This window comes from Athene cunicularia (assembly GCF_003259725.1).
Source record: "Athene cunicularia isolate RWA chromosome 5 unlocalized genomic scaffold, athCun1 chr5_part2, whole genome shotgun sequence".
Lineage (NCBI taxonomy): Eukaryota > Metazoa > Chordata > Aves > Strigiformes > Strigidae > Athene > Athene cunicularia.
The window spans coordinates 10,860,802-10,876,993 of NW_020799102.1; the positions used below are offsets into that span (position 1 = coordinate 10,860,802).

The 16,192-nt window shown below is 46.0% G+C and overlaps 1 protein-coding gene across 2 annotated transcripts in view; it reads right to left on the minus strand.

The window, feature by feature from the left end:
- The window catches only part of PAMR1 (peptidase domain containing associated with muscle regeneration 1), a 58,116-nt gene extending 43,290 nt beyond the window's left edge, over nucleotides 1-14,826 (minus strand). For both annotated transcript variants that reach the window (XM_026850649.1, XM_026850648.1), the window contains exons 1-3: nucleotides 14,645-14,826; nucleotides 2,989-3,165; nucleotides 2,117-2,245 (exon numbers count right to left, since the gene is read on the minus strand). In XM_026850649.1, coding sequence (XP_026706450.1) covers nucleotides 2,117-2,245; nucleotides 2,989-3,165; nucleotides 14,645-14,717 — 379 coding nt within the window. In that variant the 5' untranslated portion in view covers nucleotides 14,718-14,826. The remainder of the gene's footprint in view (nucleotides 1-2,116; nucleotides 2,246-2,988; nucleotides 3,166-14,644) is intronic.
- Between the last annotated feature and the right edge of the window lie 1,366 nt (nucleotides 14,827-16,192).

The following is a 16,192-nucleotide window of genomic DNA, read 5'->3' on the forward strand; positions in this document are numbered from 1 at the left end:
GCCCGGGGCCGCCACCCCGCACCTTCGCGCTCTCCGCCGCACCGGTCCGTGCTCCGCGCAGCGGCCCGAAAGCGCTCGGGCGCGGGCCGGGCTGTGGAGCCTGCGGGCGGGTTGCCCTGGCGCAGGGGCGAGGTGGAGGCCGGCCTGGCTGGGCAGGTAAAATCCGGGGAAGACGCTTCACCTGGGGACGCCCTGCAAGGGCTTTTCTGGCAGGAGGAGCCCTCCGTTCTGCGGGGTGAAGCTCTGTGGGCGCCTTGCCTACACGCCCATTTTGGTCAGGGCAGGTCCCACGGGCTGTCCATGATAGCAGAGGGCAGCAGCATTGGCAATGCAGCGTGAAGCAGACAGATTCTATCCTCCAGGTACTGGGGTTGCCCTCCCTCATGTCTCCAGGATTTATTGGCACTCAGCTGCTGGCGAGGTGCCCAGGGCAGGCTTCGAAGTTTCAGGTGTGATCCTGCACGCAGTTGCTTCCTTCGGTCTCCAAAACGTGCTGTGTTAGGGCAGCCAGCGTGCACTGTGGCCCAAAGGGCTAGTGGCTGGCCACCCCCCAGGCCCAACACCACACAGCTGTGAGCCGGCACCTGGTGTGGTATGGCACCTGCGGGACAGGCAGTCTCTGGGCTACTGACAAGGCTAAAAGTGAGATAGCCGTGAGAGCCAGAGCAGAGGAGCTCAGGAATGCACTGTGATCACAACTGGCCCCTGCACTCCTCTGAGAGTGGAAGAGGCGATAGGACCAGAGACCGCATCCTCAGTGTCATGCTGCTTTCCTCAGAAGAGCAAACGGTAGGAAAAATATGACAAAGCTCTGCAAAATTTCAGTATTGCAAAAATGTCCAAATAGGCTGCAGTGTGAGGGTGTATTTGCTTTAGAACACAAATAGGCAGAGCAGTCTGAAATACACTGTAGGCAGCCGATCTACTGAGGCAGAGGGAGTCAGCGTTAGATGAGCTAATGATTCTTTCTTGGCTCTGCTCTTATGAAATGTGCCAGGGGAGCTCTAGCATCGACCCAGAGCAAATGGAACTTTAAAGTGCTATCAGAAATCACACCATAAACTGCAAGGGACTCAGTTTATCAGCTTCCAAAGCACCAAGGTTAAGTTAGCCCTGTTGCTAAAACATGTTGATTCCCCATATTCTGCTGCTTGAAGCAATGATTTTATTTTGTTTGCTTTCACCTCCTGAATGGTCATGGGCTGTGTTGGGAAAGCAGGTTCAATTGTTACTTTAAAATCCGTGACTAATAGGAGATAAACTAAGATATGTAGAACAACAGACACCACAGTAAGAAATGCAGACTGCTTTCATCTGTTTCAATGAACTGTGAACAAAGAGACAGTCAATAAAAATTGAAAGAGGGTTGGTGAGAGGCTATACCTTCACAGGCGGGAAATTGGTAAAGGAAGTACTAATCTTAAACTGTATCCAATTAGCTTATTGAATTCATTATTGAAACGTACCATTGGGACCAGCATCTTACCTGAACCCAAGAAGCAGGAACTTTTGTACACTCTCAAGAACAAAGCCTTCACATACCACTACAGAGCCTGAAACACGCCTGGTCCGTAACAGCACTGTTAGCAGTTCCAAGACACTTTTCCAGATCCACCTTGGAGTGCGTTGGAGCTGTGCAAAGGAGGGAGGGAGCACTGGGACCTCCCGGGGGCTGGTTCTGCAGCCCAGGGGTTGAAGGAGGACAAGAGGAGAAGCTCTTTGAAATAGCTGTTGCCCTTGTAAATGTTTATGCTTTGCCGAAGGCCTTGGGGAATCAGTTATGCTGAAGTATGTCCAAGAAATGCAGAGAACAGAAGATATCCAGAGTCACAGTAGTTAAAGTTTTAAAATAAACCAAACCAAAATAGAAGTTTAGTAGGGTTGTAACCTCCCATGATTTGGGGCCCCGGGCCAATCTCTAGCAGATGAGCACTGGGAGCAGCTTTCCCTACTGTAGCTCTGCTTACTGCCTGCTTGGTTTTGCCCTCTCCTGCCTGTGTCCTTTGCAAGAGCCACCATAAAGGAGTAACTGGAAAGGTACAGCATGGCTCTGGCTCCGTCCCACCCTCCCTGTCCCTGACACGCCTCCCTTGCTGTTTAAGTGTCAGACACTTACTCATGCAGTCCCCTCCATACCAGCCAGCTCTGCACTCTGCACAGTAGATCCCCTTGATGTAGAAGTCATCCAGTGTCCCTCCCCAGGAGCCGTTGCGGCAGGACTTGCAGTTTTCAAAAATGGTGCAGCCTGAAAGGAGAGCCACTGTGTTAGAGGAAAGCCATGGTGGATTGTCCTGCAGACAGAGGAGCAGTGTCTCTCTCTTTTCCACAAAAATGCCACAAATTATGTTAGTGTCTGCTGCAGTGCTGACAGCTTCCTCACTGTGAACTGTACCCAACCTCCACTCTCAAGCCCTAGGCAGCTCTGACATTTGGAGCCAAACTCCCAGTCTGACTTGCCCAAACCTCTAAATCTCATTACTTTGACTGTAAATGTCTTTCTCAGGGATCTGAATGTGGATGCTGGTGCTGCTTGGGCCAGCTCAAGGGACTCTGGTGTCCTTGAACTTGGTCCTGTCTCCTGCTCTTTGCCCTTTCCTCCTTGCTCGCTGGACTCTCAGGTCATCTATCCCTTCTCACTTTGGGGATGCACATCATCTCAGAGCACCTACGAAACACTCAACATGTGAAGCCAGCTGCAACATCACCCTTTGGCAGCTCCCAAGCCTGCCCAGCATGCCCTGAGGATGACACTGCTGGTAGGAAGTGTGTTCTTTTTCTGGCAGTGGTGCTACCTGCTGCGAGGGCACCTTGCCAAGCGTCTTGCTGCTGCCAGCAGAGCAGCAGAGGGAGTTCCTGAGGAGATGTGGGACAGTGCCATGCTCCGGTGAGATGTGCCTCCTCTTGCCGCTCCCCTGTGCAGCAGCTGCCCTTACATGCTGATGCCTTGGCCAAAGATCTGGTGTCAACACAGTGGGGCCCTAAGCATACCTGGGTGGATTAAGCAGGAGTCACACTCGTTCTCCTCGTTCCTGCAGCAGGGAATGGTGTAGCCCACTCTTTCTTTCCGTCCTGGGCAGATGCACTCAATTTGGTCATACTCGCAGCACTCCCGACACATGATATTCCACTCAGCGCCCGGACAGTTTTCATTGATCACGGTGTACTCTGCAAGCGGGAAACAGAGAGGGAGATACGCAGAAATTATCCATTATGTGCCGAGGTTTGACGGGATCTATTATTCTGTGGTTTGTCAGATCATGTGTGTCATGAGGCTGGCCAAGGTCCTCAGCCCAGGAAGTCCCAAACTACATGGTAACACATGGTCAAAATGTCAGCTCAGTTTGTGTGTCTAAAGAACACAGGGGTAGTTTTGCAGTGCCAACCGGAGGAGGCAAACAGACCAGAGGGAAGGAATATATTCACGTCAGTCTTTTCTCTGCAAGGACTTCCCAATTCTGTGAGGAGAAAAAAAGTTTAAAAAACCCCCAGAGGATGATGTCACATGAGAGAGTCTTCTTCAGATCACAGGACTGATTTACACTCTCATATATAGTATAGATTATTTAAAGTATAATAACGTGGTTTAGTCATATTTCTGTTCATGAATTTCCTACTCTTGAAGACCAGGGTGTCCACCAGGAAAAGCAAATTTTGAGGCTGGGTTTTAGCTGGTTTCACTCCCTATTTTCACTCAGAAGCACACGGTGTTACACTTGGATTCACTGCCAAAGGAAACAAGATTTTTCATTACTTTTAAAGGTTCATTTTGTCTGGCATTTCTATTATGGTAACATTATTAATATATTTTTATTATTTAGCATAACCTCATATGATGATATCTAACCTATGTTGGGTGCCCTTTTAGGAAATTACCTCAGACTGTGACTCTGGACGGCCGCAGTAAGTGCCGATCCTATCTTTCTCTACCAGCATGCTGTCTAAATTCTACAAAGTGAATTCTAATGAGCACAGGGTGCTGTCAGCGTGTGTCCTAACCAGCTGACAGACCTGATGACTGCTTTCATGGAGTTTGATGGTAAAAAGAGAGAGAGCAGACGAGAAAAATGAGACATGATAGAAACATAATGAGACTATCTCTTTCTTCTTCCCTCTCTCCTCCCCTTTTTTCTTTTTTTTTTCACTGTGGTTAGGTAACATTCTTTTTCCTTTTGTTTTAAACTCTGAGTAACAGGGCTGCCTTGTCATTGCAACAAGCCATACATCTCTTAAGGCACAGCACTCCCTTCCGTGTCTGTACCTGGATCCCTTCTCACACTGCTGTTTTTTGTTTCATTGAGCCTCATAACCCAATTACCATGCCTGCTGGAGCTCCCTACCACTGAACCTTGCTGCTCTGTCTCACTTGATTCTCCATAGCCTCATGAAGCCTGGTTCCTGGAAGCTTATCTTTTCCCCTAATGATATTTACTGGCTCCATAAAAAACAGACCACCAAACTGTTTCTTCATTTTTCTCTCTTTGGCTGGGAAATGAAATTCAGCCCTTCCTGCTCCTCAGAACTCAGCCTTTCCCTTGTGCCTGGTGTACCGACTGGGAAGAGTCCACCACTGCTCTGAGCTTGGAAACCTGGCTGCTGTTTGTGCTGAAATCTTTCTTTCCCCTTCCCTGCCCCCATAATCATTCCAAACAGAAAAAGAAAGCCATTTCTGTCATTCAGTAAGGTTCTGTAATTTTTTATTCCAATAATAAATTCTTGCATCGAAATAACCTTAATGTTCAGCACTTATATAGCCTTTTCCCTGTAGATCTTGACATGCTCTACAAAGTCCTTTTTCCAGATGGGAAACTGAAGCACAAGGGAGGTGAAGTGACTTTGCTCAAGGTCCCAGAAAAATAACAATAGCAGAGCCAGGAATTAAACTCATGCTTTCTAATTCCCAGAACAGCAGTCAATCAACTTGGCCAAGTTGGGACTTCTTAACCTGTGGCTATTATTCTCTTTTAATTAAGCCATTTATCTATGAACTGTATTTGATTCAGATTCCAGAGCAAATTGATTACACGTGTCTAATTATCTTATTAGAACTGACGCTCAGTTTGATACACCTCACCATACATGACTGAAAATAGCTGTATCTGTGGCATGTGGGGGTGGGGGTCTCAATCCTTGTTGAAGGAGAACTCCCCAGAGTCTGAGTAATAAATAACTACCCAACACTCAGGAGCTTTTGAGGAGCTTCCTTCAAATTCTCATGTTTCCCAACTCAATCTATTTTCTCTCAAGATTCTAAAGCTTATAAATAAAATGGCTATATCCATGTGGCTTGTAGTTGTAAACTGTCCAAGAGAAATTTCTAATTGCATCTGTAAAATGATCCAAATGTTCACAGGAAAAGTTGCACCAAGGTGACTAAGGATATCTCCATCCTTGCAGGAATTCAAAACCTGGCAAAATAATTCTGTGAGCAACATAACGTACCTTCCAAGTTAGCACTTCTCTGAGAGAGGGGCTGGTCCAGATGATCTTCAGAGGGCCCTTTTTACCTAAATTGCTCTATGCTTCCATAAAATATTACACATATATTTATATATATATGTGTGTGTGTAGAGAGTGTGTCTGTGTGCACATGCATATTTATTTTTATATGTAGGGGTGTACACAACAGGGCAGATGTCACACTCTTGGTGAATCGAATATGTGTATTTGTAGTGTAAGTCGAGTTTAAGGTAATATTTAATGTTAAGATGGGAGCAGCAGATCTTGGCCCTTAAAGAATTGTAAAGATAAATTTACTGCTACCTAGAAATGCTGTTTGCTCACTTCTTGCCCTTGTCTCAACTGAGAGAATGAAAATAGACTGTCTTTTGATTTACTGACAATTTAATTCCTTTCAGGTTCCCAGGTACTTCAGTTTGGTCAACATATATAGCCTTGACAAGGAAATATGTGGATTTGAGATTTTTTTTTAAGTGATCCTCTGCAGGATTGTCCTTACAGAAATCTTCAAATCTATTATTCTGAAGTTTTGTAGAAGCTGTTCTTTAAAGAAATTTGTGTGAAGAATTTATGCATCTCTCTAGTAACGGCAGGATTCCTTTTGTTTTGCATAAGTATCTCCAGGCTACTGAACAAAAGGCAAAGGAAACCTTTCAGAAATTTAAGAGGGAGGTGCACAGAGCCTCTAGCTCTGTGTTTGTGTTGCTGAGCTCAGCCTGGCTCTAGGGAGGAAGAGCCATAACCCCACTCCCCCTGGTGTGTTTGGGGAATGGTAACCACTGGCGGCTCCCCACACCCACACTTGGCCATTGTGACCCCAAAACAGAAGAGAATGAAGCAGGCAAGACTGAGGGGAGATTTACTGACTGAGTAAAATACTGGAAGCCAGGCCTTGGCCAGCTGTGGCAGAGATAATTGTGGGGTGCTTTGTAGGCTTGACTTTGATAATCCTCCAAAGCAGACAGTCTGGCTTGCAGGCAGTGGCTGTGCCTCTCAGCATCAAACACAGTCCAGAAAGTGGCTTGACCTGATTTTGAGAGGAGCAGGAAGAAGCTGTTTGACAACCCGTGCAAAATGTTTAGTGGAAAAGAACAAACAAGTCTCTGGACAGGCAAACAAACAGTGGATTAATTGATGGGATTTTAATGACGGAAGAAAAGCCTATTAAATCCAGGCATAAACAGTACACATGGAAGCAGCTCAAGACCATGGAAACCAAGCAAGAAATGGCTGCATTGGGAAAACACACGAACCTCTGGAGAAGGTGTCGGAGGGAAGACCTGCTTGGCTCTGGAGCCTGGCAGAGCACAATGCAGCATTTGACCCAATGCTTTGAGTCCAGCCTGGGGGACAAGTGAGGTGGGAGATGAGCACTGAGGCATATGCAGGGTGACTGGTAATTCTCATGCATTTCCAGGTCCAGACGGCAACACCTTCATGCTTTTCACTGACATTTGCACCTAGCAAGACCGCCTAGTCCCTAGAGCACATTTCAGATTCTAAAGGCTGTCAGATCCTGTCAACCTTTTTAAAATGGCAGTAGGAGAGGATGTTCCCACTCAATGTCCTCCTCCCTGCTAGTAGCGTCAGTCCCAGGGCTGAGTTACAGCGGCCGCAATTCATCACAGTGATGCTGCCAATTCCCCAGTGCTGAGACAGGGCCTTGGAGGAGCAAAAGGCTCCTCACTTTGGGGAGCCCTCCCCGCTGACAGGTGGGCCCTGAGCTTCCTCTGTGAAAACCTGCGTGTGGGTGATGAGCAGCAGCAATGAGAAGATGCATCAGGACGATGTGGAGGTGAGGCTGACTGATCCTGCTCTGGCCTCCACTGAGCCAGTGCTGGGAGCTGAGCTGCTGAAAAGCAGATGAAGAACATCTGCAAAGGACCTGGCACTGAATGAAATGCACAGCCAGTTTGCTGAGCAGTTTTATGCTTATTGACTTTTGTTGGTAGCAGGACCTCAGTTTCTCCACAGATCCTGAAGACTCCAGAGGCAAAACTTTCAGCCTTTGCTCTTGATTTTGACTCAGCTCAGTGTTTGCCTTTTTAAAAGTGGTGCTTGCCTGCCTGCCTCTGTAACATTGACCCACAGGAGCCACTGAAGGGAAGGAGTGGAACTGGGTTACTCCTGGTGCTGAAATAGCTTGATGGTAGTTTTAATCTTCTGGACTATCAAGCTTCTACTGTCACTCACTTCCTTTACAAAGTTGCAGCAAATCCAGCTCTGCTTTGACTTGCCAAGCTCTCCCACATCCCTCACTTTCTCTGGCCCAGAGTTCCCTTTTCTACTTCTTATTTTTGCATCACCTTTTCAAAACATACTGACTTCCTTGGCCTAGATGTGCTTGGGCAGTCTGGGGTGCAGCAGAGGAGCTTGAACAGTTAGCGATGCAGTCACCATCTCTCTGACACACACAAAGTGTGTCTGTTTTTCCTACCACCCTCATGGTCTGGGCACACATATGACTCAGCCATCTCTGTCCTCACTAAACCTCAAATACTATCCTGTTCCAAACTGCAGGACTTTGGAAAATGAGGTGATAAAAAACACACAAGAAATTCTTTTATTAGTACTTGGGAAGGGTTGTGATGGAGTTTGACAGAAATATTGTTTGAAATTGTGTGGAAATGCAACCTTCCAAAAGGGTAGCTTTTACTGCACCATTCTGCAGATCCAGAAGTCTCCTCGGAAGGTAAGTGAATACTCCATGAGCACTCACCCTGAAGACTGGAGATATGTTACTTATTCTTATGCAAGTGAGTTCAAAGAGGATGTCTAAGTAATAAAGAAATAGCTGCAAGGATAAGACCATCTTAAAGCACTAGTTCTATTCAATACAGGGTCTGCTGGAAAAGATAGTGATGAATCCTATGGGACATACAATGAGCTCAGTCAAATTTCTCATTCAGTGGAAGAGCAGAGACCTATCAGGGATGGAAAAAGTCTGATCATCAAAGCAAGCTATGTCTAAGAGCTCAGGGACAAAGGAAGAACTGCCAAAAGCCAAGCTGAATTTGACCTTGCAAAGGAAATTAAAATAATAGCAAAAGGTTCTTCAGCCGTATAAAGAAAAAAGAAAGAAAGAAAGAGGAAGAGAGACTCCTGTGGGATGGGGGTGCGGGTGAAATATAAGACTGTGGTAGAGAATGTAGTGAATTATTAGCTTTCATCTTCAGGGGAATTGTTTATGTGAGCAAGGGTTCGAGGATGTGGAAAGAAATAAAGTGTGATCCACATATTAGTGAGGTTCTAACCAACTACAGTTTGTGCCTTGGCATATTCAAGAAAACCAGCTTCAATTTTAATTTATGTTACTAAGTCAGGCTTAAAGCTTTGGCGATTTGGGAACAGATTCACAAGCACATTCACATTGCTGGATCAGGGGTGGGTCAGGCAGCTCGTTATCGTAAAACTTAAGCTTCCACACACTTGTCTTTTGTCATAGTGAATCACTCATAGATACCTTGCTAGATAGAAAGAGGATTTCTGTTCCAAAGGTCTGAGAGCTGGGAAAATTATATGGCTAAGAACTATGATGAATTGAAGCAAGCCTGATCACACCAATTAACTCTTGTGTCTTCCACTCCTTCAGAATAATTAATTTTGTCAGGTTATAGTCGCTTTAAGCTGATATAAGCCCATGCTGCTGCCAAGATGGGACACTTTTCTCTCTTCTCTCCCTGTCTTCCTATTCCCATTCCCTTTCTCTGTGCTGGCATTAGCTACTATGTGGACAGATCAGAGAACTGATCCAGCAGACAACTAGTTTGCCATCTCCATCCATCCTTAGGAGAAAAAAAAAATAATTTACAACCTAAATGTGCTATAGTGTCCTCCAAAAGAGAGATCACCTTAGGACCCTGCTGGTTATATGTATTTATCAGAATTCCCGAAAGACAGAAGAAAGTGTTTCATAAGTACATCCATATTTTGGTCTGAAGTGATGGAACTTCCCATCCTGCAAGTCCATTCTGTTTCCCTGAAAAGATGAGTTCTCCTTCCATACCGCAATTTATCCATCAACACATTGGTAAAACATGACTTAGGCTCAAAGAAGTATTATTTCAAATTGCTTTGAAAAGTGCCATATGAATTAACAGTGCATTGTAAGTAAGGGCAGATACAAACAGATATATCTCTAAAATTAGAGTCCATAGAGAATGACTTTTTCAAAGTGATTATTCAACCAGTTCATGTTCCACAATTGGGAATATGCTCCTTTTTATATGATTGCATTTTAATTTTTCAGCATGATGCTCTAAAACAATTACTGCCTTCTGCAGAAGAGAGCATTTGAATTTGAAGGAGCGATTTCTTAAGGCTCTCTTCTTAGGGAATGTTTGGCCATGTAATAATTCTGAAATGAAGCTTTCTCATTTAAGGAAAAAATAGGTCCAGCAGAGTTGATACCTGTTAACATCTGACATTTTCTTTAGGTCTGTCTCTTATTACTGTTTTGTCCTGCTCCTTTCTTACTCAACTCTACTGTCATTGCAGAGATGTGCAAGCTGGGCCCCACCCAGTAGGTATCATGTGTGTGGACATTAACAGGAAGAGCTCTGAGCGCACAGGAGATCTTGAATTTGTCAGCTGGAAATGAGAAACATGTTGAGTGAAACTGTGACTCCACTGCGATGAAGAGTAAAACTCTCTATTTAATTTCAGTAAGGCCAAGAGGAATAGACCTCGGAATGGAAGAGAGGTGTTCCCTTTAAGAGGCTGTTACTGGGGCTCTTGGAAGAGAGTGTAGCCCAAACCATTCATAATGAAGGAAAGTGCAGGTCTTTTTTCTTAACCTCTTTTTGCCTCAGATAACCTGTTGTGCAAATGATGCCTGTTTTCCTAATAGGTGTGTTAAGAAGATGCAAGGAATAAAGCTGTCTCTAAAAACATGTGCTTCTCTTTAGAAATTATGTACCTATTATTCTTATTAGCAGCTGGGCTAATTAAAAGAGAAGCTAAAATACATCCCTGTTTTAGTTTTACTCAGTGTGCTTGCTTTATGGGTCACAGACCTTTCCTAAATAATTAGACTGCTTCTCCTTCCGAGGCAGTTAGCATCCTTTCCTGGCCATTACTGCATGCTTTCACACAGCGGTAGGAATGGGGGGGAAAAAAGAAAGTATTTCTATCAAAAAAATCAAAGCTAGTTTGTGAACACAGGGGAGAAATCTACTATACTAAGATGAATCTGTCCACTTAATAAATGTGCATTAACTCAACTGTCTTTTTATGTTCCAAATGCAGGGTAGAATTGAAAGCAGACTAAAGTACTACAGAAGGTATATTCTGTTTAAGAAACTCACTGAAAACCTGTCTAGTGTAAGTACAACTGTGTTCTGCTGGATGAGACCACCGTTGTCTTAAGCTGTACCTTTTTCACAATTCAGATCATGTTTCACATAGAAAAAAACACTGATGCACTTTCTCCTTTGATTCAGGAATTGGGATCTGCCTAATGTTGTCAAATAGGACGGTCTCTATTCCAGGTTTCCTGTTGACATGCAGTGTTTAGTAGCTATAAATTCAGAACTAAATAGTCCTCATGTTGTTCCTGATAAACCATAGGTTTGTTCATCATGTTTCTACAGTAGTGCCTTTTTTACATTTGTAAGCTTCTATTCTTAACCAGGCTGTGACAAACCTATCATAAACTCCCAGCACTCCTGCTCCAAGGACAGAATAATTGTTGTTCAATTAAAAAAATATTTTTGAGGTCTCCATCTGGTCCTTAACAGGATTTCTCTTGTGACTTCCAAAGCTTGTACCTCTCTCCATACTGCTTTGTTTTGCTTTGTCCATGATAAAAATCAAGTATTTTGGTGTAACTAAAAGGAAAGCCAAATAAAAATTGTGCTTTTTATTTGTGAGGTCTAGACTTCACCCATCTAAGTGCTATAATGATGGGATAATGCAAAAACAGCATTAACACAAATAGCTCTAGGGTTTTCTGTTTCCAGTCTTAACTGAAAACAGGACTGTCAGTTCGGTCTTTCTTTCAGTAATACCACTACCCCTCAGCCAACCCGGCCTCAACTGTGATGCCCAACCTGCTGGGCTGTGTCACTCCCACCATCTTCCTCTTTCCATAAACCTGCATGCCCTGCAGCCCCTCCTCTTGCCTACTCTACCCCCTGCTGCGGAGAGGACGGACAGCTCTAGGGTAGGATGCTATTGGAAACTTCCCTTTCCCTTTCTTCCTACATTTCAGCAGCCCTTGTTCCCTGGTGGTAAGCTGTAACATGCAACATAAAACCATGCTCCACATCTCCCAAGTCGAAACTCTGCTCCTTTCCCCATTTTCTTGTAGTGAACCCTTATATCCCCTCCTTTCCCTTTAGGGACAGGCTAGAAAAATTATACTAGTGCGATCAGGAAGAAATTTTCTTCTCTTTGAGCTGCAAAACAAGGAACGGAAACAGGTAATGAATGTAGCACTTCTGCGTTAGTGACAGCAAGGATGAGGTTAGAGAGCCCAGCCTTTACTAATGGGGTCTGGGGGGGCTTCTGCAATAGGGGAGAATATCTGGGAATCTGTGGAGAAGAAGCAGCTGCAGTACTGAGATTCATGACCACATAACATGAGAATGTGCTTGTGTTATAAACATGGAGGAGTGGTGCTAGACCTGTCGGGAGCACTTACTTGCTGTAACTGCACGAGACCTGGGTCACGTTGGCAGTTTAACTGCCGTTAATGTCGCCCAGATAGAAATAGTCCACACAGACAGCAGTGAAACCCTGGAGCCTCCATCTCCAATTTTACTTCACACAGCTCCCCGCGGGTGTGCCGGCCAGCCCTAACCAAGGACTGCTGATGCCCTCAGGCTGGCAGCCCCTGTCCCTGCTTGTCTCCCTGCCCTGTGGGCTCCCTCCCTGCCTGCCCCTGGTCCCGAAGGAGGGAGAGGGGCACCCACGTCCTCATGGGAGGTCATGCTGCCCGCAGCACCCGCACGGCCCTGCGGTGGTGAGGGCTCCCTCTGGGAGGAGGGAGAGCCCAATCTTAGGCACTGGCAGGCTTGCAGGGGCTACTGGGAGCCCCTTGAAGTGGCTAAGGGGTTGAGAGTGAGTAACCCCAGCTTTTCTCCAAAATAAAAAGCAAATTTCTTTCCCTTTGTCCATGCTAGGACCTTAAACATGTGAACTAAAGTAACCCATTTGCTAAGATTGAATGCATCTGGATACGTCTGAGTGCATCTGGTCTCCACTTCTCTAGACAGAGGCTGGAGGGGGAGGGGAAGAGAGGTTGGGAAAGGTTTAGATAGGCAGAAACACACACAAACACACATATATTTTTAAGGAAATATGAGTCACTTGCACTTCAAGTTTATTCCAAATATCAATTCCCAGACCTCCCCGACTCCTGCCCCCAAGACTTGAGGCAAGCCCTGTGCAACTGGGTGTGATAAATATGGATAAAAATTGGATACATCTGTGGGGAGGAGGAAAAATGCTATTTTCCAACCTGCCCTGACATGCTAAGGCCACTGCACTTCTGAATCACTCCCCATCTCTGAGTGCCCCTCCTTCCACTGCCAGAGAGGAGCTCCTTCCCCCCCCCCACTGCCAGCTGTGTGCTGGGCACCCCCCCAGCAGGGCAGGAGAGGCATGATGAGGGAGGAGAGAGGGCGAGGGGGATGGAGCCCCTCCATGTGTCCCCCAGGCCCTTTTCACACTGTTCCTGGCACAGGAGGAGCTGTTGTCAGGGGGGAACCTGCGTCCTCCCCCCCAACCTGGCAGCCTCACAGCTCTCATGTCCCATTGCCCGTCGTTGTCCTTCTTCCCTCCTCCCCTTATTGCTGCTTCTGGGGGGGGCCCCCAGCAGGCCAGTGTCTGCCCAGTTCTCGTCATGAGAGAGATATGTCACCCCCACAACAGGACGGATTTGTTGCTCGTGTAGCTGTTGGACAGCCACAGCCATGGCTGCTCTGCCACTGGCAGGACTATTTCTGTGCCACTCCGGCATGTGCCACGGAGCCACCTCGCCTGGCCAGTGTGCAAGGTGGCACGTGCCTGTGGGACAGGCCATGGCAGGGATGAGTCGGTCCATGTGAGGGGGAGGTGTGGGGATGCTCTCTGTGCTTGTGCCCCAGGGGGAAGCTTTGGCACGAGGTCAGCTTGCCAGGGTGGCTGCTGGCACTGGTGGCCAGCCTGGATGGCAGATGTCCCTGGCCACCACCCGTCACCCGCACCCTGGGACCCCAGGAGCCGGCAGGGAAGGGCATCACAGAGACAGACCCCGGCGAGGCAGGCTCTGAAGCACCATCCTCAACACCAATTATCTACAGCCATGGCAACTGGGGTGCTGCGTACCTGACAGGTCCCCTGGCAAGAAGCGCTTACCTCGCCAGGAGCGCTGCAGTCTGCGGCAGCATGAAGGGTGGGTGATTTGAGGGCACCTCACCTTCCAGTCCTCGGGGCTGCAGCTCCTGAGAAAGCAGCCTGCGATGCTGACAGCTAGCTGCTGCAAGCAGCTCCAGCCACCTCCAGGTGTAAACAGCCCACGTTCGTGGCCATAACAACGGCAATTTTTCAATCAACAGTAAATGCTTTTTGCTTAATCTTATCAAGAAGAAACTATACATGCTGGTTCAGCAGAAACTGGACCAAGGCTTGAGCATAAAAAAGATCATTCTGCTTTAACAAGGCTTCCCCTTCAAAAGAATAATATTGGCAGAATTAAAGCCCAGATCGGAAACAATGTGTGGCTTTTGTTTTCTTTTTTTCCTTCACTTCTTTTCTCCTTTGCCTTCATTCTTGGTGTTGGGACTGGAGAGGAAAGTCTCTGTCTTGCCAAACTAAACAAATTATGCTTTACAATTCAGAGACTTAAATGCCTCTTTTTATCATCATTTCCTTAGCACTGAGTGTTGAGAAAATAAAGCAGTAGTAAGCGAAGTGATTTCATACCCTTTTCTTGATGGCCATTGGCAAAAAATATCCAGCTAGTTGTTTCTCTTTAAGGCTATTAAGTTTGTCTGGAAATCATCCCTGGGCAAACCTCCCCCACACCCACTCCATGCCAACAAGAAAAAAAATAAATAAAGCAGAACCCCTTCTTTCTATTATTACCATCCCTGCAGATCTCTCCACTTCCCATGACAGCACATGAGATCAAACCCCTCTGACCACACTGAAGGAAAGGGACTCATTCGGCCGTGCCGGGGACGCACACGCTCACTTACGGTACCTCTTGGCAAGCAGGAGATGAGCAGGAGCTGGAGGAGAGTGAGTCCTACATGTGTCCAGGGCGCTCGCTCCATACTGCCCAGGCCAGTGCAGCGGTGTGACTGCTCAGGAAAGGAAAGCAGGCAAACAGCTTTTACTGGGACCTCACCAGCTCCAGGCTGCGAGGGATCTCGAATTTCAGACCTCAGCTCGCTCCCATCCTCACCAGAGGGGAACTACCTTCAAGAGACTTCTCAGGCGTCCAGAAGCACGACGTCACCCCAAACCTCTCCAACTGCTGCCTTAACCCTTTCTGGACTCTGGCAGCCGATCCCTTTTGTGATGGGTCTATTGGCTCAGTGAGATAGATAGCGATTTTCATCTCGGAAAGAAAGTTATTGTAAAGGGGGAAGAAACAGAAATGCGAATATCTCTTTATATGAGTCATCCCAGTTGCTGTGGGCGAGCTGAAGTTACAGACCTCTCCAGGAGGAGGCACTTTGTACATGCTCCGTTTGGGCATGCTGGGGTTGATGCACCCCCGGGATGCTGCTGCCCGGAACAGCAGGGCTGGGCACAGGGTGGGCACAGAGGGGGATTCTGTCCCACACTCCCATCACTGGGCAGCCTGGCCAAGTGACACGTTCCACTTCATGACATGCCCAAAATAGCCGCGCATTCTTACGGTGGGGCAGATGAATGAATGAGGCTCACTAAAAGTTCACTCTACAGTGGATGAAACCACAAAACACAAAAGGAATCACTTGGCATACATGCATTCGAGCTAGTCAAAACCTTTTTACAGAGTCCATTTCTGCCAGGAAATGTGATTTTGGCAAAAGTGAAATGTTTTGTCGGAACATGTTGATATTGAGGAAATGTTCAATCCAAACAAAGGAGCCCATTTAATTTGGATTTTATCTTTGTGTCATATTTTGTTTTGCCTTTTTTATTAACACATGCTACTGATTTTATCTGGTCTTCAGCTCATATTTCATAGCAGTGTACTTCATTTCTTCTAATGTTTTTCTTGCACAATTTTTCAATACAATTTCAAGGAAATATTTCATAGTTCTAAATTAGACTTTCTCCATTCCATTTCTGTAGCTAGTTTTCAAAATTCACATATATTGTTCGGAGGGAAAAATTGAAATATTGGCATTTGCTTTGGAGTAGAAACTCAAGTATCTCAAAAAGTTTTAACAAATACCTACAGCTGTTTGTAAAGTTCTTAGGCATGCTGAGCAACCTCAAAAATTTGAGAGCAGTAGCCAATGGAAACCTTGAGTAGTTTGCTGTAGTGGAAAATCCATTACAACTTCAGGTGGTCTTTCATGGGGTGAATTCCTTTATCCAGACAGCTCTCTAGGTTATGCTTGTCTACCAACCTATTGACTTTTAGCTGTGAACAGTCTTCTAAGTGTTTGTGCTCCTTCCATATAAAACAATACCAAATTATTCATGTTCATCTTTTTTCTCTAAATCTCTTAACACTGATGCAAACCCACCATTGAGAATACTAATATAGAAAGACCTGAGATAGATGTCAAGATTTTAACCATTATGGCAC